The following is a 25432-nucleotide window of genomic DNA, read 5'->3' as shown; positions in this document are numbered from 1 at the left end:
CCAGTATCATAACATGACCAGCCAGTATAACAACCAGCCAGTATCCTAACATGACCAGCCAGTATCATAACAAGACCAGCCAGTATCACAACATGACCAGCCAGTATCATAACATAACCAGCCAGTATTATAACATGACCAGCCAGTATCATAACATAACCAGCCAGTATCACAACCAGCCAGCCAGTATCATAACATGACCAGCCAGTATCATAACATGACCAGCCAATACCACAGTACACCAAAGTGCCTCATGTTTAGCCAGCAGCATACCACCCTGCATCCCACTCCTGATTTACCTCTGAATCTAAGCAGGGTTGGTCAGGGTCAGTCCCTGGATGAGGGCCAGTAGGAGGCACTCTTCCCTCTGGTCTAAAAACAAATACCCCAATGCCCTAGGGCAGTGATTGGGGACATTGTAGGGTGCCGTCTTTCGGATGGGACGTTAAACGGGTGTTCTGACTCTCTGGTCTCTAAAGATCCCATGGCACTTATTATAAGAGTAGGGGTGTTAACCTGGTGTCCTGGCTACATTCCCAATCTGGCCCTCGTACAATCATGGCCACCTAATCATCCCCAGCTTCCAATTGGGTCATTCATCCCCCTGTAACTTTTCCCCAGGTTGTTGCTGTAAATGGGAATGTGTTCTTTGTCAACTTAACTGGTAAAATTAAAAAATAAAAAATTAAAATGTCAAACACAGGGACTTGGAATATTATATTCCTATTGATTTCATCGTGTTAGTTCTATTCTAATGTCACGGTACTGTGTTCAGAGAAGTGCTAGATCATAGAAGCTAAGGTTCTTGTGATTTATGAATCTGGGTCACAGTCCTTGTTCTGGCTTAGTCTTCCGTCACAGTCTAGAATTGCATTATGTGCAGAATTTAAAAAAAAACGAATACCATTTCCTATTTTACTACTAACTCACTATCATGGGCTCTGTCCTTGATTCACGTGGTTACTAACACCAACAGAACGGCTACTACTAGCAACAGTTCAACTACCTAGTACATTGTTCTCTCTAATTCAAGGTTAAGTGAATCTGTTTTGGGGGAGCCATTGTTCTCATCACGGAGGCATCAAACAGAGTGCCCTGTCTTCTCCTCCTCCTGGCTCTCCCCCTCTCTCCCCCTCTCTTTATCTGCTTCATCTCAATAGCATAAAGTGGCTCCTCCTCCTCCTGGCTCTCCCCCTCTCTCCCCCTCTCTTTATCTGCTTCATCTCAATAGCATAAAGTGGCTTCTCCTCCTCCTCCTCCTGGCTCTCCCCCTCTCTCCCTCTCTCTCTTTCTATGCTTCATCTCAATAGCATAAAGTGGCTCCTCCTCCTCCTCCTCCTGGCTCTCCCCCTCTCTCCCCCTCTCTCTTTCTATGCTTCATCTCAATAGCATAAAGTGGCTCCTCCTCCTCTTCCTCCTGGCTCTCCCCCTCTCTCCCCCTCTCTCTTTCTCTGCCTCATCTCAATAGCATAAAGTGGCTCCTCCTCCACTTCCTCCTGGCTCTCCCCCTCTCTTTATCTGCTTCATCTCAATAGCATAAAGTGGCTTCTCCTCCTCCTCCTGGCTCTCCCCCTCTCTCCCCCTCTCTCTTTCTATGCTTCATCTCAATAGCATAAAGTGGCTCCTCCTCCTCTTCCTCCTGGCTCTCCCCCTCTCTCCCCCTCTCTCTTTCTCTGCCTCATCTCAATAGCATAAAGTGGCTCCTCCTCCTCTTCCTCCTGGCTCTCCCCCTCTCTCTTTCTCTGCCTCATCTCAATAGCATAAAGTGGCTCCTTCTCCTCTTCCTCCTGGCTCTCCCCCTCTCTCCCCCTTTCTCTTTCTCTGCCTCATCTCAATAGCATAAAGTGGCTCCTCCTCCTCTTCCTCCTGGCTCTCCCCCTCTCTCCCCCTCTCTTTATCTGCTTCATCTCAATAGCATAAAGTGGCTTCTCCTCCTCCTCCTCCTGGCTCTCCCCCTCTCTCTTTCTCTGCCTCATCTCAATAGCATGAAGTGGCTCCTCCTCCTCTTCCTCCTGGCTCTCCCCCTCTCTCCCCCTCTCTCTTTCTCTGCCTCATCTCAATAGCATAAAGTGGCTCCTCCTCCTCTTCCTCCTGGCTCTCCCCCTCTCTCCCCCTCTCTCTTTCTCTGCCTCATCTCAATAGCATAAAGTGGCTCCTCCTCCTCTTCCTCCTGGCTCTCCCCCTCTCTCCCCCTCTCTCTTTCTCTGCCTCATCTCAATAGCATAAAGTGGCTCCTCCTCCTCCTCCTCCTGGCTCTCCCCCTCTCTCCCCCTCTCTTTATCTGCTTCATCTCAATAGCATAAAGTGGCTTCTTCTCCTCGTCTCCATGCTTTAATCTCTAATGATGGGATAGAAATTGGAGGAGGATGCCAATTCCTCATAGAGATCCACCATATAGCTTTCATCTTCCTGGGTTTTCTAATAAGTGGCGGTGAAGGAGAAGAGATGAGGAGACGAGGACAGGAAATTGCTATTAAGACGACTGAGATGCAGCCTCAGGCAGAAGGAGGAACCTGCCCTTGGGATGGAAATAGACGGTAATCCTGAGGAGGCTGTGGATAGGCATATTACCTAGCAGCTTTTATACATTTAACACTTAACGTATACAGTCAGCTTCAAGTACAGTAGATAGAGCTACATACAAATTCCATTAATCCTTCAATCAAAGCACCAAAGGATCTGGGTGTGAAACACAGTTATTAAGCTATTCCAAAAGTTAACTTTGAAGCTGAATCTTTAAATCAATTTTTATTTTTTTATTGTCCAATTGAAATTGACTTAGGTCTTTGACGACAACATCAACGCTTGATCTGGCTCAGTCAAACATCTTGTCGATGTCAAGATGAGATCGTTTAGTGTGTCAGTCAGGCTGGCGCGGACCCCACCACAGGAACCGACAGAGCCTCGTTAGCCCAGCCTGACACAGCCCCAAAAAGACACAGGATGGATCCCAAATTGCACACTCTACCCTATATAGCGAGGGCAACACGGTACCATCTGGGGCGTGGGAACACACACACACAGCACGCCACGTCCCATCACACTGGCATGTGCCTGGCTCTATCTGTGTGTGTTTGCTAATGAGGTTGATGATCTCTTCAAATCACAAGTGTTAAACAGCAAGAGGTCGTATGCACGATCTGTTGCCTGTGATTTGGCTGTGAGCACAGTACTGGCAAGTCCTATTCAATCCAATTAAACGTTATTCATCTTTGACGGGCAATTATAGCGACTACTCCATCCTTTCGTAGATACAATGCACAATTCCTTTCACTGTGTAACTTCAATGTGTAACTGCCGTTCACTATATCTCATCGGCCTGACCTTCAAAGCTAAGTCCTATGTCCACAGTACCCTCTGGGCTTCCATGGATTCCTTCTAGTCAGCCAATGACGTTATAAAGTTCTCTGTGCCCCTCAACAAGAAAATGTGCTCAACATGCGCACAAATGAACTCGTAAAGATGCACACACACACACACACACACACACACACACACACACACACACACACACACACACACACACACACACACACACACACACACACACACACACACACACACACACACACACACACACACACACACACACCACCCATCACTGGCTGATCTCTCTCTCCCCATTTAGGCCAAGTGAGCTGATGATGTCATTGAAGTGTGGATTAGGTTCCATAAACCAGGCTTGCAGCAGGGAGGCTGGTTAACCCACAATGCATAGCTCCCGTGTGCATACAACTGAGGGTCAATGGACAGTTGGGAAACTATAGTTTGAATAGCATAGACCACACATACACAAAAGTATGTGGACACCACTTCAAATGAGTGGATTTGGCTATTTCAGCCAAACCCGTTGCTGACAGGGTTTGTCTTCATAGACAAACATTAGCAGTAGAACGGTCTTACTGAAGAGCTCAGTGACTTTCAAAGTTGCCCCTGTCATATGACGCTACCTTTCCAACAAGTCAGTTTGTCAAATTTCTGCCCTGTTAAAGCTGCCCCGGGTCAACTATGTGCTGTGGAAACATCTAGGAGCAACAATGGCTCAGTCGCGAGGTGGTAGGCCACAGAACGGGACTGCTGAGTACTGAAGCGCACAGCGCGTAAAAATCCTCTGTCCATGGTTGCAAATCTCACTACCGACGTCAGCACAAGAACTGTTTGACGGGAGCTTCATGAAATGGGTTTCCACGGCCGAGCAGCCGCACACAAGCCTAAGATCACCCTGCGCAATGCCAAGCTTCGGTTGGAGTGATGTAAAGCTCACCACCTTTAGACTCTGGAGCAGTGGAAACGCGTTCTGTGGAGTGATGAATCACGCTTTACCATCTGGCAGTCCAATGGACGAATCTGAGTTTGGCTGATGCCAGAAGAAGGCTACCTGCCCCAATGCATAGAGCCAACTGTAAAGTTTGGTGGAGGAGAAATAATGGTTTGGGGCTGTTTTTTATGGTTTGGGCTAGGCTCCTTAGTTCCAGTGAAGGAAAATCTTAACGCTACAGAATACAATGAAATTCTAGATGATTTTGTGCTTCCAACTTTGTGGCAACAGTTTGGAGAAGGCCCTTTCCTGTTTCAGCATGACAATGCCCTCGTGCACAAAGCGAGGTCCATAAAGAAATTGTTTGTTGAGATCAGTGTGGAAGAACCTTAATGGCCTGCACAGAGTCCTGACCTCAATCCCATCGAACACCTTTGGGATGAATTGGAACGCCGACTGCGAGCCAGGCCTAATCGCCCAACATAAGTGTTCGACCTCACTAATGCTCTTGTGGCTGAATGGAAGTCCCCGCAGCAATGTTCCAACATCTAGTGGAAATCAAATCAAATCAACGTTTATTTGTCACGTGCGCCGAATACAACAGGTTTAGAACTTACAGTGAAATGCTTACTTACAATCCCTAAACAACAGCGCAATTTTTAAGTAAAAAATAGGTATTAGGTAAACAACAGATAAGTAAAGAAATAAAAAAATTAAAAGTACAATGACATTGAAAATAACAGTAGCGAGGCTTTATACAGGTGGTACCGGTACAGAGTCAATGTGGAGGCTTTATACAGGTGGTAAGGGTACAGAGTCAACGTGGAGGCTATATACAGGTGGTACCGGTACAGAGTCAATGTGGAGGCTATATACAGGTGGTAGGGGTACAGAGTCAATGTGGAGGCTATATACAGGTGGTACCGGTACAGAGTCAATGTGGAGGCTATATACAGGTGGTAGGGGTACAGAGTCAATGTGGAGGCTATATACAGGTGGTACCGGTACAGAGTCAATGTGGAGGCTTTATACAGGTGGTAGGGGTACAGAGTCAATGTGGAGGCTATATACAGGTGGTAGGGGCACAGAGTCAATGTGGAGGCTATATACAGGTGGTACCGGTACAGAGTCAATGTGGAGGCTTTATACAGGTGGTAGGGGCACAGAGTCAATGTGGAGGCTATATACAGGTGGTAGGGGCACAGAGTCAATGTGGAGGCTATATACAGGTGGTAGGGGCACAGAGTCAATGTGGAGGCTATATACAGGTGGTACCAGTACAGAGTCAATGTGGAGGCTATATACAGGTGGTAGGGGTACAGAGTCAATGTGGAGGCTATATACAGGTGGTAGGGGCACAGAGTCAATGTGGAGGCTATATACAGGTGGTAGGGGCACAGAGTCAATGTGGAGGCTATATACAGGTGGTAGGGGCACAGAGTCAATGTGGAGGCTATATACAGGTGGTACCAGTACAGAGTCAATGTGCAGGGGTACCGGTTAGTCAGGCTAATAGTGGTAATATGTACACGACTGTATAGTTAAAGTGACTATGCACAGATGATAAACAGAGAGTAGAAGCATACAAGAGGGGATGGGGCGGGGGGCGGTGGGACACAATGCAAATAGTCCGGGTAGGTATTTGATTACCTGTTCAGGAGTCTTATAGCTTGAGGGTAAAAGCTGTTGAGAAGCCTTTTGGTCCTAGACTTGGCGCTTCGGTATCGCTTGCCATGCGGTAGCAGAGAGAACAGTCTATGACTGGGGTGGCTGGGGTCTTTGACAATTCTTTGGGCTTTTCTCTGACACCGCCTACTGTAGAGGTCCTGGATGGCAGGCATGCAGCTTAGCCCCAGTGATGTACTGGGCCGTACGCACTACCCTCTGTATTGCCTTTTGGTCAGAGGCCGAGCAGTTGCCGTACCAGGCAGTGATGCAACCAGTCAGGATGCTCTCAATGTTGCAGTTGTAGAACCTTTTGAAAATCTGAGGACCCATGCCAAATCTTTTTAGTTTCCTGAGGGGGAATAGGCTTTGTTGTGCCCTCTTCACGACTGTCTTGGTGTGTTTGGACCATGTTAGTTTGTTGGTGATGTGGACACCAAGGAACTTGAAGCTCTCAAGGAAGTCCAGGATCCAGTTGCAGAGGGAGGTGATTAGTCCCCGGATCCTTAGCTTAGTGATGAGCTTTGAGGGCACTATGGTGTTGAACGCTGAGCAGTAGTCAATGAACAGCATTCTCACAGAATAGCATTCTAATCTGTCTGGCCCAGCAGTCTTGTGAATGTTGACTTGTTTAAAGGTCTTACTCACGTCGGCTGCGGAGAGCGCGATCACACAGTCCTCCAGAACAGCTGATGCTCTCATGCATGACTCAGTGTTGCTTGCCTCGAAGTGAGCATAGAAGGGATTTAGCTTGTCTGGTAGGCTCGTGTCACTGGGCAGCTCGCGGCTGTGATTTCCTTTGTAGTCTGTAATTGTTTGCAGGCCCTGCCACATCCAACGAGCGTCAGAGCCGGTGTAGTGCGATTCAATCTTAGTCCTGTATTGGAGCTTGATGGTTCATCTGAGGGCACAGCAGGATTTCATATCAGCTTCCGGGTTAGAGTCCCTCACCTTGAAAGTGGCAGCTCTACCCTTTAGCTCAGTGGGAATGTTGCCTGTAATCCATAGCTTCTGACTCGGGTATGTACGTACAGTCACTGTGGGGACGACGTCCTCGATGCACTTATTGATAAAGCCAATGACTAATGTGGTGCACTTCTCAATGCATCGGAAGAATCCCGGAACATATTCCAGTCTGTGCTAGCAAAACAGTCCTGTAGTTTAGCAACTGCTTCCCAGAAGAGCCTTCCCAGAAGAGTGGATCACTTCAAAATCCTTATATGAAGCAAACCAGAATAGTTTTTTTTTACAGATAGCTACGGGCACACTCCAACAGTCCAACAAACGGAACAGTTCTGTTTAGTGAGTCCACCAGATCAAAGGCAGTAGGGATGACCAGGGATGTTCTCTTGATAAGTGTGTGAATTGGACAATTTTACTGTCAAAATGTAACGAGTACTTCCGGGTGTCTGTGAAAATGTATGGAGTAAAAAGGACATTATTTTCTTTAGGAACATAGTGAAGTAAAAGTTGTCAAAACTATAAATAGTAAAGTACAGATACCCAAAAAACTACTTAAGTAGTACTTTAAAGTATTTTTACTTAAGTACTTTACACCACTGGACACAGGTAGGTCAGAAATTGCTTTAAAACTGCTACATGTTCTTTTCACCCCGTGACAAAATGTGTAGAGTTGCAGGAAATAAGCTTTAAACCTGCAAAATTCTCTCCACCAACAAAGAGGGTTGTGAACAGTTTGTGTCGTGAATAGTGCTTGTGCCTATAGACATAGACCTGGCGGGGGCACGGAATGTTGCCCAATGCTGGAAGTGGGGCCCCCCGAGTGAAAAAGTTTCAGAACCCCTGGACTACAGAGTGCAGGCATTCCAGTGGACACAGTACTTCATCACTGTGTAGAACGGGTCCAATAGGTCCGTACCATTTTGTATTTTCTGAGGCGTGCGATGCATCATGTTCTGTGAAGCGACTACAATATTAATCACATCTGACTTGGCCGCTCTGAATTTGGGTTTGTCCCCTCCCCCACTTCCTGTACAGATAGGAACACACAGATAGCAGGACACGCACGCACACACACACACACACACACACACACACACACACACACACACACACACACACACACACACACACACACACACACACACACACACACACACACACACACACACACACACACATTTATTTTGCATCTGACACAGGCTTTGAATGCATCATTTGGAAAGCAACTCAAGTAATCTCAGCTAGACCTACAGTCAAAAGGCACACAGACCCAGTATTTGAAATCAATACAGCCAAGAATAAACGCAGCTTGTGAAACCATGCAGCATCCACGGTTGAGGACATTCCAATGTACTGTATACAATGTCATAAACCACATTTGCATCAATGATGTGTATAAACCCTGGATGACTGAAGCCACTACGCAGCCATCTTGGTACTTTTGGAAGCTATATAAATGCACTTATTAATATCTACATTTGTTTTTGACACATTTATTATATTACAGACACCTTAAATGAATACTTTTAAATTATATTGTGTGAGCTAAACAAAAATAAGTAGGAACAAATATCTTTCTTAGAGAGTACTAATGTTGCTGTCCCCACTACAACAACAAAATACTTAAATATGTGTAATTTGCCCTTTAAACATTTAATTGATCTACTGTAGAATTCCATTCATTCCTATGGAGGACTGCTCCTACCTGGGAGTACCAATATGGCCGACCGCTGGCTACAACGCCTCTCAATGGCCAATATATAACATCAGCAATCTAGGGTTTACATACATTATTGGTTTCCATCCAACCATTTCATTAAGATTAATTACTTGAAAAAAGTCACGACTGGGCTGATGAAAATGCCTGTACAATTGTATAAATGCCGGCAAGACAGTTTGTTTGTTTGACACGGTGGGATCTTTTTGTGTCTGTAAAGTGTATTATGCGAGAAAGAGCAGTGGAAACACCTATGCTCAAATATTGATATAATAGCCATCATATCGAAGTAAACTTCACACAATGATATGTTGTGTGGTCCTCCCACTATGACTCGGAAAACCATGCAGTTTATTAGGCTAACTTCAAAGGGTGGTGAATGTGTACCCACCTAGCAGCAAAATGTCGTTGAAAAGACGACTAGGCTTGACTTCCAATCTACGTTCGGTTTTGGTTTGAAAGTTGAAAAGACGTATTTTTCATATTGTTGAAAATCTGTATTTGTTATGGCATTGAAAATATGTATTTTTTAATGTTGTTGGAAAAACGACTATATAAAGACATTCATCTACGTTCGGTTTTGGTTGAAAGTTTGTTGTTTCATTTAACGTACTTGCACACACATGGACACAGTATAAAAAATTGGTCTATGATTTTTTTAAATGATTTTTTAAAATTAACATACATCACTCCAGTATCTACACACAGTATTTATTTACAACATTCAAGTGCTAATAGTCTTTATTCCACTACTGAAGAAGCATGACTCAAATCACCTACACATATTTCAAACATCCAATCAAGCTCTACCTCGCCCCCCATTTCGCAAATCTGACCATAATTCCATCCTCCTGATTCCTGCTTACAAGCAAAAACTAAAGCAGGAAGCACCAGTGACTCGATCAATAACGAAGTGGTCAGATGATGCACATGCTAAGCTAAAGGACTATTTGCTAGCACAGACTGGAATATGTTCCGGGATTCCTCCGATGGCATTGAGGAGTATACCACCTGAGTCATTGGCTTCATCAATACAGTGCATAGACGACGTCGTCCCCACAGTGACTGTACGTACATACCACAACCAGAAGCCATGGATTACAGGCAACATCCGCACTGAGCTAAAGGGTAGAGCTGCGGCCTTCAAGGTGCGAGACTATAACCCTGACGCTTATAAGAAATCGCGCTACACCTTCAGATGATCCGTCAAACAGGTAAAGCGCCAATACAGGACTAAGATTGATTCATACTACACCGGCTCCGACATTCGTTGGATGTGGCAGGGCTTGTAAACTATTACAGACTACAAAGGGAAGGACAGCCACGAGCTGCCCAGTGACACGAGCCTACCAGACGAGCTAAATGACTTCTATGGTCGCTTCGAGGCAAGCAACACTGAGGCATGCATGAGAGCATCAGCTGTTCCGGATGACTGTGTGATCACGCTCTCCATAGCCGACGTGAGTAAGATCTGTAAACAGGTCAACATTCACAAGGCCGCTGGGCCAGACGGATTACCAGGACGGGTGCTCCGGGCATGTGCTGACCAACTGGCAGGTGTCTTCACTGACATTTTCAACATGTCCCTGATTGAGTCTGTAATACCAACATGTTTCAAGCAGACCACCATAGTCCCTGTGCCCAAGAAAGCAAAGGTAACCTGCTTAAATTACTACAGACCCGTAGCACTCACGTCCGTAGCCATGAAGTACTTTGAAAGGCTGGTAATGGCTCACATCAAAACCATTATCCCAGAAACCCTAGACCCACTTCAATTTGCATACCGCTCAAACATATCCACAGATGATGCAATCTCTATTGCACTCCACACTGGCCTTTCCCACCTGGATAAAATAAACACCTATGTGAGAATGCTATTCATTGACTACAGCTCAGCGTTCAACACCATGGTGCCTTCAAAGCTCATCACTAAGCTAAGGACCCTGGGACTAAACACCTACCTCTACAACTGGATCCTGGACTTCCTGATGGGCCGCCCCCAATGTGGTGAGGGTAGGTAACAACACATCTGCCACAATGATCCTCAATACTGGAGCCCCTCAGGGGTGCGTGCTGAGTCCCCTCCTGCACTCCATGTTCACACACAACTGCATGGCCAGGCACAACTCCAACAACATCATTAAGTTTGCAGACGACACAACAGTGGTAGGCCTGATCACAGACAACGACGAGACAGCCTATAGGGTGGAGGTCAGAGACCTGGCCGGCTGGTGCCAGAATAACAACCTCTCCCTCATGTAATCAAAACAAAGAAGATGATTGTGGACTACAGGAAAAGCAGGACAGAGCACGCCCTCATTCTCATTGACGCGGCTGTAGTGGAGCAGGTTGACAGCTTCAAGTTCCTTGGTGTCCACATCACCAACAAACTAACATGGTCCAAACACACCAAGACAGTTGTGAAGAGGGCACGACAAAGCCTATTCCCCCTGAGGAAACTAAAAAGATTTGGCATGGGCCCTCAGATCCTCAAAAGGTTCTACAGCTGCAAAATCGAGAGCATCCTGACGGGTTGCATCACTGCCTGGTACGGCAACTGCTCGGCCTCTGACCGCAAGGCACTACAGAGGGTAGTGCGTACGGCCCAGTACATCACTGGGGATAAGCTGCCTGCCATCAAGGACCTCTACACCAGGCGGTGTCAGAGGAAGGTCCTAAAAATTGTCAACGACTCCAGCCACCCCAGTCATAGACTGTTCTCTCTGCTTCCGCATGGGAAGCGGTACCAGAGCACCAAGTCTAGGACCAAAAGTCTTCTCAACAGCTTTTACCCCCAAGCCATAAGACTCCTGAACAGCTAATCAAATACCTACCCGGACTATTTGCATTGTCCCCCCCAACTCCTCCACCTTTTTGGATGATTATTTTTGGACGAAATAGCGGCCACGACGGACGGACCTGATATCGCCCATAATTCGACATTCATGAATGTCACGTGCTGAGTGGGCAAGGTGATGAGCTTGAAGCTCCTTTCCAATACATATCGAGGGTCATATTCTGGTGACATGATGATCGATGCTTGACTGCCATTTGACAAATACAAAATAATATCGCTCTTATCCACAATCATCTCATCATGTAGGTAGCCTACCTAGACTGTATCTGCCAGCTGTTGGCTAGAGACCACGTGTCAAGACCAGAGTGGGTACATTTGCTGTATAACACAACAGTTGTGACAAAACCCATCAGTAGAGTTGACAATATGATGGAAAACTATATAACTTTTATTTAAGCTGAAAAGTTATTTGTATGTGCACTAGGTCATCACACACAGACTTCTATCCGCAAAAAGGCAGTTTGATGGAAACATCTCTGGTGGGAATACATTTTTAGAATATTTACTTGTAAATCTTGTCGCAAATTGCATGTAAACCTAGCTATATACCTTGATTAAATATTCCTAGCAGTTTGATTGGAGGATCCCCCATCAATACCCAAACTAAAAGCAACATTCAGCGATAGATTTGTAATACCTCACTAATCAAACGTGTGTAAGGCGAACCTAGGCCACTTGTCATCAAGCAATAGAGGGATGTTTGACATCAGTGGCCCAGAAACTATCCCCATCCCCATGTACTGTCTGCAGCTCTCTGAGTTAAAACTGATGGCTATTTGTCACACACGCAGAACTGTCAACTCTCATCACATGTATAATACATCTCAGTTACACCAGGCAGGTACCCAATCTGCCACCTCCTCCACCACCTACTCCACACCATCCTACTCATCCTTTGTTTCTCGTCCCAGGATGACCGTGGTATGAGCTAGCACTGCAAATCAATTAGAGAGTAAAGGTATTGATTGCATCAAAGAAAAACATCTTTTTTTTACTGCTGCTCTTTAATTATTTGTTACTTTTTTGGGGGGGGGGGGTTTTCTTTAAACTGCATTGTCGGTTAAGGGCTTGTAAGTAAGCATTTCACTGTAAGGTCTACACCTGTTGTATTCGGCGCATGTGACAAATAAAAATGGTTTTGGTTTGATTTGAAACAGAGAATCATATGTCTTGGACATGGCCTAAAGGTAGATCAAATCAAGTTTTATTAGTCACATGCACCAAATACAACAGGTGAAACCTTACAGTGAAATACTTACTTACTTAGATATGGTGTGCTGTGAATTCTCTCACTCAATATAGCTGACATCATGATTACAACCTACAATATGTCATGTTTTAATATGCTTCATAAAGAGTAATGTATACTCTTACCAAAGGCAATAAGTGTCTATAAAAGGCATCAGACCTCAAAATAACCTCTGTCCATATTACAGTTCTTGAAAGCCTTACAGTTTCCACTACTTTTAATCATGTTTTTCCAGTCAGGTACTTTCCTTCGTACCATAAGACGCTGAAATTGTCTCACATTCGTTCTTATGCATTGTTGCCAAGACAAACCACAAACATTTCCACTTCCAACCAGCTTCCAGCCTTTGCTCGTACTGAAGGAATGTACACATTTGTTAACATGTGTGCACACTGACACCTAGTGGTAGGGAGTTGTAGCGCATGAGACTGTCAGGGTTGGTGGGCAAGTGGCAAAGTCTTAACTCTGTCTAGTTCTACTATTTCTCATCTTGAAATCAGATTTTAAACTTAACCCTAACATTAACGCCACCATTAACCTGATGTCTAACCCTAACCTTAAATTAAGACCAAAAGCTACATTTAGTTTTCATACAGTTTTAGTATGGCCAATTTTGACTTTGCCACTTGCCCATCTAGTGGAAACCTAGCTGTCGAGAACCCAAGAGGGCCCAACCGTCTTGGGTTCTTAGCTGAACATATCGACCACAGCAGGCTCCATGGGAACTACAATCTCAATGCTCTTTTTTAGCGTTTAGAAAACGATAGCTAATGTAAAACAGGTTGTCACCTCTGTCTTCCATAAACAAGCGCTGTAACATGGAAATATGGCTGTGTGGGTAGCCTAACATTCTTCAAGGTGTGTAGTTATTTAACCTTTTTGTCTTGTGGAGCAATTGATGTTGAAGATTCCTGGTGTTTGTGATGCCCGCCGTTTGGTTTGACGCAGACCCAGCCGAGAGCGTGGTAAAACAGAGGTGACACAGTCTGATCTTTTGAGCTTTGATTTAGAGTCTTTACCTGACAAAGTCATGTTAGGATATACAGTTGAAATCGGAAGTTTACATACACTTAGGTTGGAGTTATTAAAACTCATTGTTCAACCACTCCACAAATTTCTTGTTAACAAACTATAGTTTTGGCAAGTCGGTTAGGACATCTACTTTGTGCATGACACAAGTAATTTTTCCAACAATAACTCACTGTTTCACAATTCCAGTGGGTCAGAAGTTTACATACACTAAGTTGACTGTGCCTTTAAACAGCTTGGAACATTCCAGAAAATTATGTCATGGCTTTAGAAGCTTCTGATAGGCTGATTGACATAATTTGAATCAATTGGAGGTGTACCTGTGAATGTATTTCAAGGCCTGCCTTCAAACACAGTGCCTCTTTGCTTGACATCATGGGAAAATCAATAGAAATCAGCCAAGACCTCAGAAAAACATTTGTAGACCTCCACAAGTCTAGTTCATCCTTGGGAGCAATTTACAAACGTCTGAAGGTACCACGTTCATCTGCACAAACAATAGTACGCAAGTATAAAAACCATGGGACCATGCAGCCGTCCAGAACAACAGCAAAGGACCTTGTGAAGATGCTGGAGGAAGCAGGTACAAAAGTATTTATATCCACAGTAAAACGAGTCCTATATCGACATAACCTGAAAGGCCGCTCAGCAAGGAAGGAGCCACTGCTCCAAAACCGCCATAAAAAAGCCAGACTACGGTTTGCAACTGCATATGGGGACAAAGATCATACTTTTTGGAGAAATGTCTTCTGGTCTGATAAAACAAAAATAGAACTGTTTGGCCATAATGACCATCGTTATGTTTTGAGGAAAAAGGGGGAGGCTTGCAAGCCGAAGAACACCATCTTAACCGTGAAGCACGGGGGTGGCAGCATCATGTTGTGGGGATGCTTTTCTGCAGGAGGGACTGGTGCACTTCACAAAATAGATGGCATCATGAGGATGGGAAATTATGTGGATATATTGAAGCAACATCTCAAGACATCAGTCAGGAGGTTAAAGCTTGGTTGCAAATGGGTCTTCCAAATGGACAATGACCCCAAGCATACTTCCAAAGTTGTGGCAAAATGGCTTAAGGACAACAAAGTCAAGGTATTGGAGTGGCCATCACAAAGCCCTGACCTCAATCCCATAGAAAATTTGTGGGCAGAACTGAAAAAGCGTGTGCGAGCAAGGAGGCCTACAAACCTGACTCAGTTACACCAGCTCTGTCAGGAGGAATGGGCCAAAATTCCCCCAACTTATTTTGGGAAGCTTGTGGAAGGCTACCCGAAACGTGTGACCCAAGTTAAACAATGTAAAGGCAATGCTACCAAATACTAATTGAGTGTATGTAAACTTCTGACCCACTAGGAATGTGATGAAAGAAATAAAAGATTAAATAAATCATTCTCTCTACTATTATTCTGACATTTCACATTCTTAAAATAATGTGCTAATCCTAACTGACCAGAGACTGGGAAATTTTACTCTGATTAAATGTCAGGAATTGTGAAAAACTGAGTTTAAATATATTTCGCTACGGTGTATGTAAACTTCCAACATCAACTGTATGAGTTATGCTGTTAGAGCTTTTGTGCCGAATGCACTGAGGTGTTTCAGGTGTCACATTTACGGGCTTGTCGCAGCAGTGTGTAGGAGGGAGAATCCAAAGATGTGGAAATGTGCAGGAGGACATGGGACAGAGGAATGTGTAGTTTCGGTGGAAAATGTCATGTTTCAACTGTAGGGGTGCTAATGTTGCTGGGAATCGGAGGTGTCCGGCGCGTGAGGCAGGTTGAGGTTGCCAGGTTTAGAGTAGTGCAGAAAGTGTTTTTATGCTGAGGCATTTAAGAAAGTAGAGGAGGATGGGTCAAGTGTGAGGGATTCTGAGAGGATTCCCGTGAATAGTAGGTCTGTGCCAGAACAGAGATATAGGCAAACGAGTGATATGTTTAAGCAAGGTTGGCTTGTTAGCGTTCATAGCAATGGTTATCAACTGTACCGCAGAGATGGAATGTAAAGTCACCGAAAATAGATGCTTTGGTGGCAGCAGCAGAGAAGTATTTGGGGCTTTGAGATTTGACTTCAGAAGAGTTACAGGGTGTGTTGAGTGAGTGGTGTCCCATCCTCTCAGGTCGTTGGCCTGGGGTAGGATCTGATAGGGTTAAAGTAGTGGAATAAGGTGATGGATTTTAATAGTATAGGGTTAGTTGGTAGGGTAGCCTCATTAAAAATAGATGTATATTTTAATTTTAAATATATACACAGTGCATTCGTAAAGTATTCAGACCCCTTGACTTTTTCCACATTTTGTTACATTACAGCCTTATTCTGAAATGGATTAAATAGTTTTTTCCCTCAACAATCTACGCACAAATGTGATAATGAAAAAGCAAAAACAAATTCGTTTAAAAAAAAAAGTATTCGAACCCAATGTACTTTGTTGAAGCTCCCTTGGCAGCGATTACAGCCTCGAGTCTTCTTGGGTATGACGCTACAAGCTTGGCACACCTGTATTTGGGGAGTTTCACCCATTCTCCTCTGCAGATACTCTCAAGCTCTGTCAGGATGGACGGGGAGCGTTGCTGCACAGCTACTTCCTGGTCTGTCCAGAGATGCTCGATCGGGTTCAAGTCCGGTCTCTGGCTGGGCCACTCAAGGACATTCAGAGACTTGTCCCGAAGCCACTCCTCCTGTTGTCTTGGCTGTGTGCTTAGGGTCGTTGTCCTGTCGGCAGGTGAACCGTCACCCCAATAAATGCTTTGTCATACCCGTGGTATATGATATACCACGGCTGTCAGCCAATCAGCATTCAGAGCTCGAACCATCCAGTTTATTGCGCGGTGCAGCCTATTTATGTAGGCCACCCGGATAATAGCTGTCCCATTCTTTCTACCATGATTCCACCATAAATCTTCATGTGCACAAAGAACATATGCCACAAGGACCTAAGTGTTGGTATAGCAGTTATCTATGTATCAATAGATCCGGTCTGAGAGATACTCTGTCCGAGAATAGGAGTGTCTGAGAGAATAGGAGTGTCTGCTCTAGTCATTCTAGTTCTATTATTAAACCTCTGCTATGCCATTCTCTTGCTTGAAGGTGGAGCTGATTCTCATAGGTGAATCTTTTCTTCTTCTTTCTCCCATGGCCATACATTAGCCAAGTAGCCAATGAATAAAGGTTTATTATGGTCTACTATCTCCTGTTTTCCTAGCGTGAGGCAGCTTGATGTACAAGTACACTGGACAGGACACTAGTCTATCCACAGGGTCTTACACCCAATCTGAGCAGAGACACATCGAGTCCCATTTTTACAGTCTATGGTATGACTCAACCCGTGGACCGAACTGCCAACCTTCCAATTTAAGGGCGGACACCACAAGGCCACTGAGTTGGTTAATGAAAAACAAAAATCATTCAAATTAAATAAATACACATCGGAATATATTTCCGATTTCTTTTATTTTCATTAACTTTAAAGAATTGTCTGTCTCACAACATAGTTAGGACTTTCTATTCTAACCTTTATTTAACTAATCAACTCAGTTAAGAACAAATTCTTATTTACAATGACAGCCTACCCCAGACAACACCCTATGGGACTCCTAATCACAGCCAGATGTGATACAGCCTGGATTCAAACCAGGGACTGTAGTGACACCTTTTGCACTGAGATGCAGTGCCTTAGACCGCTGCGCCACTCGGGGAGGCCAAGGATGAGCCATGAAGATGTCTTGAACATGCCCATGTCCCTTTTTCTCAACTTACACTCTGCTTAGCTAGTTTAGTGCTACACAGTTTTATGGAGTGAGAAAGTGAAGGTACTATCCCAGACCCCATGAGGAGGTCAGGGGTGAGAGCCCATTGTATCTCCCTTCTCCTGCCGTTGCTGCTGTCAACCTTCAGCTCTTCTCAGTCTCATGCTGTACTTGTGTGAAATGAGCCCTCACCTAATGCCCGTCAGTCACAGCAGATACGTGGGCGCACCTAAACACACAACCCCATGTGGGAACAGCTCATTACCCTTTGTTGCTGACGTCAGAGAAACTAGATAACTCAGGTTCCACTCTGGAAATGAACACTGCTTACAGTCAATTTAATGACACAGAAATCACTATCGGCCACTCGCTGTGAGGCACTGTCAAGCAGAAAACCATTGTTAAGAACCCTTCTCTCCTACAAACATGCACACAGTTATGTAAATAAGTCTCGATATGACAGAAAAGTACAGAAAATAAAGTCTCCATATATGGTCACATGAGGGGAAGCTCTCCTCTGGCTGAATATTTGCAGGGTGAGCTGTCCCAGTGGTCTCAGACCAACACAGGAAGGAGCTGATTGGCCCTGTCTGTCTGTCTGTCTGTCTGCTTGCCCCCTCAGTCTGCTTGCTTGCCCTGTCTGTCTGCCTGTCCTCTCAGTCTGCTTGCCTGCCCTCTCAGTCTACTTGCCTGCCCTGTCTGTCTGTCTGCTTGCCCTCTCTGTCTGTCTGCCTGCCCTCTCTGTCTGTCTGCTTGCCCTCTCTGTCTGCCTGCTTGCCCTCTCTGTCTGTCTGCCTGCCCTCTCTGTCTGTCTGCCTGCCCTCTCTGTCTATCTGTCTGTCTGTCTGTCTGTCTGTGTCTGTCTGCCTGCCCTCTCTGTCTGTCTGCCTGCCCTCTTTGTCTGTCTGCTTGCCCTCTCTGTCTGTCTGTCTATCTGTCTGCCTGCCCTCTCTGTCTGTCTGCCTGCCCTCTTTGTCTGTCTGCTTGCCCTCTCTGTCTGCCTGCCCTCTCTGTCTGTCTGCCTGCCCTCTCTGTCTGTCTGCCTGCCCTCTCTGTCTGTCTGAGTTTATGCCTGCTTTACCTCTCTCTCCGTTTGTCTGAATGCCTGTCTACCTGTCTGTCTGTTTTTCTGCCTGTCTGTCTGACACTCACCCATAGGCAGTCCCTCGCAGCCGCAGTCTGACATGGTGACGAAGGGACTGTTAGTAGCGTCTTCACTCCCCTCCAGCTGTGTCAGAGGGCTCCTGCTTCTCCTCCTCTCACAGAGTGTGTGTGCTGCCCCTCTACACGGCAGGCTGTGTGAGACCCTGGAGCGGAGTGGCCACCGTCTAACAGGCCGTGGGTCTGTCTGTCTCCCCGAGTGCGCTTTGACTGCGGGACCCTAAGCATGCCTATCATAACACTAATGTCCAGGCTGCTATTGGACAGTACATCTGTTGGCAGCCCTACCCATCGGGATGACTCAAGTCATTTCATCTTATGAATATTGAGAGGCCTCCTCATTAGATTTCTGAACCTCAAAAAAAGGTGTCAAATCCATGCTTTCTTTTAGATTTTAAATGTCCATACATTTCGATACATTTCCTGGAACAGAGATAAATTATTTTGAAAAACAAAGAGACATTAGCAAATACAAATATTTAGATTTACTTTTACTGTTCTTTTTCGTACCGGAGAAACATGATATTGTCGAATGTTACTTTTCAAAGGGAATGTAGCATCCGCAGCAGAGAGAGGATTTCATCCTGAACACAGCTGTTGCTTTATGGAATGATACCTCCTCAGTCGAAAAAGATTCCTGCATAAATGTGCGAACTGATCGAACACTGGGAGTGCTCCTGTGAATACTTTGGTTCTGTTGGCAGAAGTAGTAGTGTATGTCTGCCACTAGAGGGCGCCAATGTCAAATTGCACACTGTATTGGTGTCCATGCTCAACACTGCAAAGGCTCAATTGCTTGAAAATCGGTCATCTTGTCTCCCAGCCTTTATCTGCACTGATTAGAACAGATTTGATAGGTGAATACAATATGGTGCTCATCATTAGTGTGGCTTTTCAGCTGGTCAGTGCAGTGAAGAAGTGGAGGTTAGGTGGCGACAGACTTACATTTTTTATTTAACCTTTATTTTGACAGGGACTGTCAGGGAGTCTTGCTGAGCCCAAGGTCACTTTTGCAGATGAGCCCTGTACACATCAATACAGTATAAAAAGCCAAACAGAGAAACCAAAACACTGTCATAGAAAACAAACACATTCTTCATTAAAAAAAAATCCTCAATCAGCTGTTTGAAATGCCCCAGAGGCAGCAAATCATTAAAAAAAAATGTTTTGGAGATTATTCCACAAGGTGGCAAAAAACTCTGTAGAAACCAAAGAAATGTCCGTAGTTAGCCATCACCGAGACTGGTATTTTCTAAAGGTTAGTAATGATGTTAGGTACAGCGGGAGTTTCTGTAGACGAGCTTTAGAAACAAAAAGAGAGCAATGCATCAACCTACCAGACTTTAATAAAGAGGGACAACCTACTTTCTGATACAGAATGCAGTGATGTGTACTGAACCTGTCGCCTGTAATAAAGCGCTGTGATAAACTACATCCAATGGTTCCAGTTTATTGGCAGCTGCATTCATATAGATGATGTCACCATGATCTAGAGCAGGAATGTGGACTGAATGATCTGCTCTTTGCTATGTATCGAGAAGCATGACCTATTTTCGAAAGAAGAAGCCACTTTTACATTCTCAGCTTCTTTAACTAACTCATCAATATGCTTTTTATTAAAAGATAGCTTTTCGTCAATCCAGATGCCCAGATATTTATAAGTGGGGACACGGTTAGTGTGGGCACCATCCAATGTACTAATGCATAATTCTGTCTTTCGGATGGGACATTAAACGGGTGTCCTGACTCTCTGTGGTCACTAAAGATCCCATGGCTCCTATCGTAAGAGTATCCTGGCTAAATTCCCAATCTGGCCTTCATACCATCATGGCCACCTAATCATCCCCAGCTTCCAATTGGCTCATTCATCCCCCTCCTCTTCCTTGTAACTATTCCCCATTCCGTTGCTGTAAATGAGAATGTGTTCTCAGTCAACTTACCTGGTAAAATAAGGGGGCATTTAAAAAGGAAAAAGATACATTTATAAGTTTTTCGAAAATGAAATATACTTGGTTTTACCCGCCATTAGGGCAGTTTAAAACCCTGTTCACCAAGTTCACCGAGGTGTGCAATCGTTTTTGATTGCCTTTATCAATTTGTTGATGATGTTTATGATGTTTGTAATGTTTATGATGCTTATGATGTTTATGATGTTTATGATGTTTATGATGTTTGTAATGTTTATGATGTTTATGATGTTTATGATGTTTGTAATGTTTGTAATGTTTATGATGCTTATGATGTTTATGATGTTTATGATGTTTGTGATGTTTGTGATGTTTATGATGTTTATGGTGCTTATGATGCCTGTGATGTTTATGATGTTTATGATGTTTGTGATGTTTGTGATGTTTATGATGCTTATGATGTTTGTGATGTTTATGATGTTTGTGATGTTTATGATGTTTATGATGCCTGTGATGTTTGATGTTTATGATGTTTGTGATGCCTGTGATGTTTATGATGCCTGTGATGTTTGTGATGTTTATGATGCCTGTGATGTTTGATGTTTATGATGTTTGTGATGTTTATGATGTTAATGATGTTTGTGATGTTCTAATGTAATGTACTTGTTATTGTATTTTGTATCTTGTAGTTTTATCTTTTATTTTATGTCCTCAGAGCACCATTGAAAATGAGACTCTGGTCTTAATCGGGCTCCCCTGATTAAATAAAAGTGAATAAATAAAACAAGTAAGTACCAATTTCAGTTTAACAAAGGCAGATTGTAGCTCCAAAAGAGCCTGGTCAACAGTGGGGTCTATAGCATACACAATAGTCTCATCTGCATACAGGAATGTATTATTTCTTTGCAGATGGACCAATATTGTTTATATAGGAAGTAAAAAGTACAGGACCTAAAATCAACCCCTGTGGGACACCTTTCGTAATATCAAGGAAACTTAACTTAACACCATCATAGAATACACAGTCCTGTCTGTCAGGTAGTTTTTAAACCAATTACATGACACCTGATCAAGGCCAATTGCAAACAATCTTTCAATTGGTAGAGCACGGTCGACAGTGTCAAACACTTTCGACGGGCCAATAAAGAAGGCAGCACAGTGATTCCTTTTGTCCATACAATTTACCACATCATTTAAAACCAGGGATGCAGCTGAGATGGTGCTATGACCTGGTCTAAAACCAGATTGATAAACACTTAGAAAACATTTTGTATCAAGGAAAGATCTAAGCTGAAAGTTGATCAAAGATTCCCCAAAATTTGCTAGGCAAGACAGTTTAGAGATCGAGCGATAATTATTGAGGTCGGAGGGGGTCACCACCTTTGTGGAGAGGGAGCACATCGGCCGCATTCCAATCTCTGGGGATAGCACCCAAGATAATTATCAGGTAAAAAATATGTGCCAATGATTCTGTAATCAGGGGAGCAGAAAGAAAGGATCAAGCAGATCAGTGGATTTTTTTTACTGAATCTTTTTTTTTTTTTTTCCTTTATTTAACTAGGCAAGTCAGTTAAGAACAAATTCTTATTTACAATGACAGCCTACTGTGGAACAGTGGGTTAACTTCCTTGTTCAGGGGCACAACAACATATTTTTACCTTGTCAGCTCAGGGATTCAATCTAGCAACCTTTTGGTTACTGGCCCAACACTCTAACCACTAGGATACCTGTCGCACCAAGCAAGGCATCTAGAACATCACAAGTAGAAAGTTGTTGAAATGAACACAAAGATTCACTAGAAGTTGATGGGATCTTCCAACGAGCCAACTGGAGTCTGAGAGAGGGAAGAGCAGTCAACTGACGGACCAGGGTCAATTAAACCAACATCTCTTTCAAATCAAAGGCCTGCAGATATAAAATGCTGATTAAAAGAATCACTTATCTCATTTTTCTCAGTAATTATGCCAGAGTCTCACACAACTTGCTTAGGCATGGGAGGAATGGAATTTCCACACTTTTAGACAAATGAGAAAGAGCCAAAGTGACAATTGAGAAAGAGTCAAAGTGCCTTGAGGAAGGCAATATAAATACCTCGTAACTGCCATATAATGATGGAAAGTTCACGATTTACAGGATAGGATGGAATATGTAAGTATAGTGAAAGGGGAGCATTCCAATGAGTCTGTGAGGACCTAATAAATCTACATTTTCTCTGAACAAGTATTTATCATCGCATTATTAACAGATGTGGAAGATATGATCATATTCCAAACACATTCATCTCCTCATCTTCTTATCACATTATTTTATCACATTATTTCATTAGATTATCAGATTATTTTATCAGATTATTTTATCAGATTATCAGATTATTTTATCACATTATCAGATTATTTTATCACATTATCAGATTATTTTATCACATTATCTGATTATATTAGATTATCAGATTATCAGAATATTTGAGCATATTTCTTATCACAAGTCAATGGTCTGAGCGATGACATACTATGCTTGTTTGAAGTGAGACGCAAGACACATTTCCCTAAGGGGATGCAATAAAAGTCAGCTTTTGTGTCTGAACTGTATCCAGGCTGGGCTGCCTAGGTTGGACTGAGGTTATCACAGCCCAGTGCTGACAGACAAGCCTTTTAGATTAACACAGCAATATGTTTTTATTTTCATACATGTCAAATTCACAGGTGAAAACAATGACAAAACATCTCAAAACACCTCATCACCATTGACACCTGATTTGTCTAACTTCTTTGAATTGTTTTATTTTTTTTATTCCACATGCACTTATCTACTTAAAAGCTACACAAGTATTTTTCTCTTCCACTTGTAGGTCATAGCACCCAAAGGTTGTTGGTGCATTCAGCTGAGTTGTTGTGTTGTGTTAAAACATGGCCGCCATGTTGGGTCGGTCAGGATGTTCAAACGTGTACTCCTAGGGTCACACAGAGTTCTCCGTCAGCACTTCTGTGGAGGCCAGGGGAGAGCTGTCTCCAAAGATAATGATGAGAGAGACCGGAAAGGAATACAGCCTGTCAGCCACTTCAAAACACTTCTGTGACCCTAAATGACAGTAGAGAGTGAGTAGGTTGCTTTATCTAGGCTGGCTGGAGGTTGAGTTGTGTTTTGAAGCAGAAGGGGAAGGGACAGTCGGTTGTGACAGCTCTGGGCAGCTCTCTCACCCGAGCTCGGCTCCCTCCCCCGAGGCCCTGCCTAGACCCCGACCAAAACCCTCACTCCATCCTTCTTCTTTGATCTCCAACCCTTTTTTTTGCAGAAGAGCTTAAGGGTTCTCTCCCAAACAGAACTCAAACCCCCACCTCATAAAACCCTCCCTGCTGACAAAGTCTGGGATCGGCGCTGACTGTTTTTACGTCTCTAATCGTGGAAGATTACTTTTGCTGGAGGTAATATACTCCACAACCCCAAAGTGCTTGCTCCATTTATGCCCAATAAATGTGATCGTAAAAATATCAATGTTATTAGATGATGCTGTGCAGATTGACTTTCAGGGGCAGACTTCAGTTGGGAAGCCAGCAAAAATATAATTCTGTGAAATATAATGGAATGATTCATCTAATTTGTTTTTCTCACTAAATATGTTGGCCTGCACTTTAAAGGGGAATTACGGTGCCAGATTGGCTTCAGGAAAGCTGTGTGTTTACTGGCTCTAAATTACAGCCTTCCTAGATACATACTAGCCTTCATTTCTAATGGTCTGCCTGAAGAAATGGTCTGCCTGAAGTGAGCCAGCTCCATGAGTCATTACCACAGGTAGCCAGCCAAGGATTTGCATTTAATTAATATGACTGACGGCCATTTACTGGCACTATGTTAATGATGCAGCACTTTATGCCCTAATTATCTCCTAATGGTGCTAACTTTTACAGCCCCTCAATGATTCCCCTAACTGTTTAATGACTGTTGAGGCAACACGCAAATTAGGGTCTCTCCACAGTGGTGGCAAGGAGGATGCATCCATCGCTGTTCAGCCCTACGCTTGGCGTATCAGACCATTAACAAACCAAGTAAATAAATAAATACAGTACCAGTCAAAAGTTAACACAACTACTCATTCCAGGGTTTTTCTTTATTTTTTTTATACTTTTTTCTACATTGTAGAATAATAGAAATATGAAATAACACTTTTGGAATCATGTTGTAACCAAAAAAGTGTTAAGCAAATCAAAATATATTTTACATTTGAGATTCTTCAAAGTAGCCACCCTTTGCCTTGATGACAGCTTTGCACACTCTTGTCATTCTCTCAACCAGCTTCACCTGGAATGCTTTTCCAACAGTCTTGAAGTAGTTCCCACATATGATGAGCACTTGTTGGCTGCTTTTCCTTCACTCTACGGTCAAACTCATCCCAAACCATCTCAATTGGGTTGAGGTCGGGTGATTGTGGAGGCCAGGTCATCTAATGCAGCACTCCATCACTCTCCTTCTTGGTCAAATAGCCCTTACACAGACTGGAGGTGTGTTGGGTCATTGTCCTGTAGAAAAACAAATTATAGTCTCACTAAGCACAAACCAGATGGGATGGCGTATCACTGCAGAATGCTGTGGTAGCCATGCTGGTTAATAAATCTTCTTCATGATCGGTGGGTCCCCCCTGCGGGACGCTGAGCTAACGTAGGCTAATGCGATTAGCATGAGGTTGTAAGTAACAAGAACATTTCCCAGGACATAGACATATCTGATATTGTCAGAAAGCTTAAATTCTTGTAAAAACCTCTTACAGCCCCCCCCCCCCCTTCTTTCAATTTCCACCTGAAGACATACCCAAATCTAACTGCCAAATCTAACTAGCTCAGGCCCAGGAGCAAGGATATGCATATTCTTGGTACCATTTGAAAGAAAAC

At 43.8% G+C, this 25432-nt stretch overlaps 1 protein-coding gene across 1 annotated transcript in view; it reads right to left on the bottom strand.

Annotated features, from left to right (window-relative positions):
- Positions 1-7731: 7731 nt before the first annotated feature.
- Positions 7732-25432, bottom strand: part of LOC120059744 (extracellular tyrosine-protein kinase PKDCC-like) — a 36219-nt gene continuing 18518 nt past the window's right edge. The window contains exon 4 of the mRNA XM_039008799.1: positions 7732-7913. Coding sequence (XP_038864727.1) covers positions 7732-7913 — 182 coding nt within the window. The remainder of the gene's footprint in view (positions 7914-25432) is intronic.

The sequence above is a fragment of the Salvelinus namaycush genome, chromosome 15 (genome assembly GCF_016432855.1).
Source record: "Salvelinus namaycush isolate Seneca chromosome 15, SaNama_1.0, whole genome shotgun sequence".
NCBI lineage: Eukaryota > Metazoa > Chordata > Actinopteri > Salmoniformes > Salmonidae > Salvelinus > Salvelinus namaycush.
This window is presented reverse-complemented; position numbering and strand designations above follow the sequence as displayed.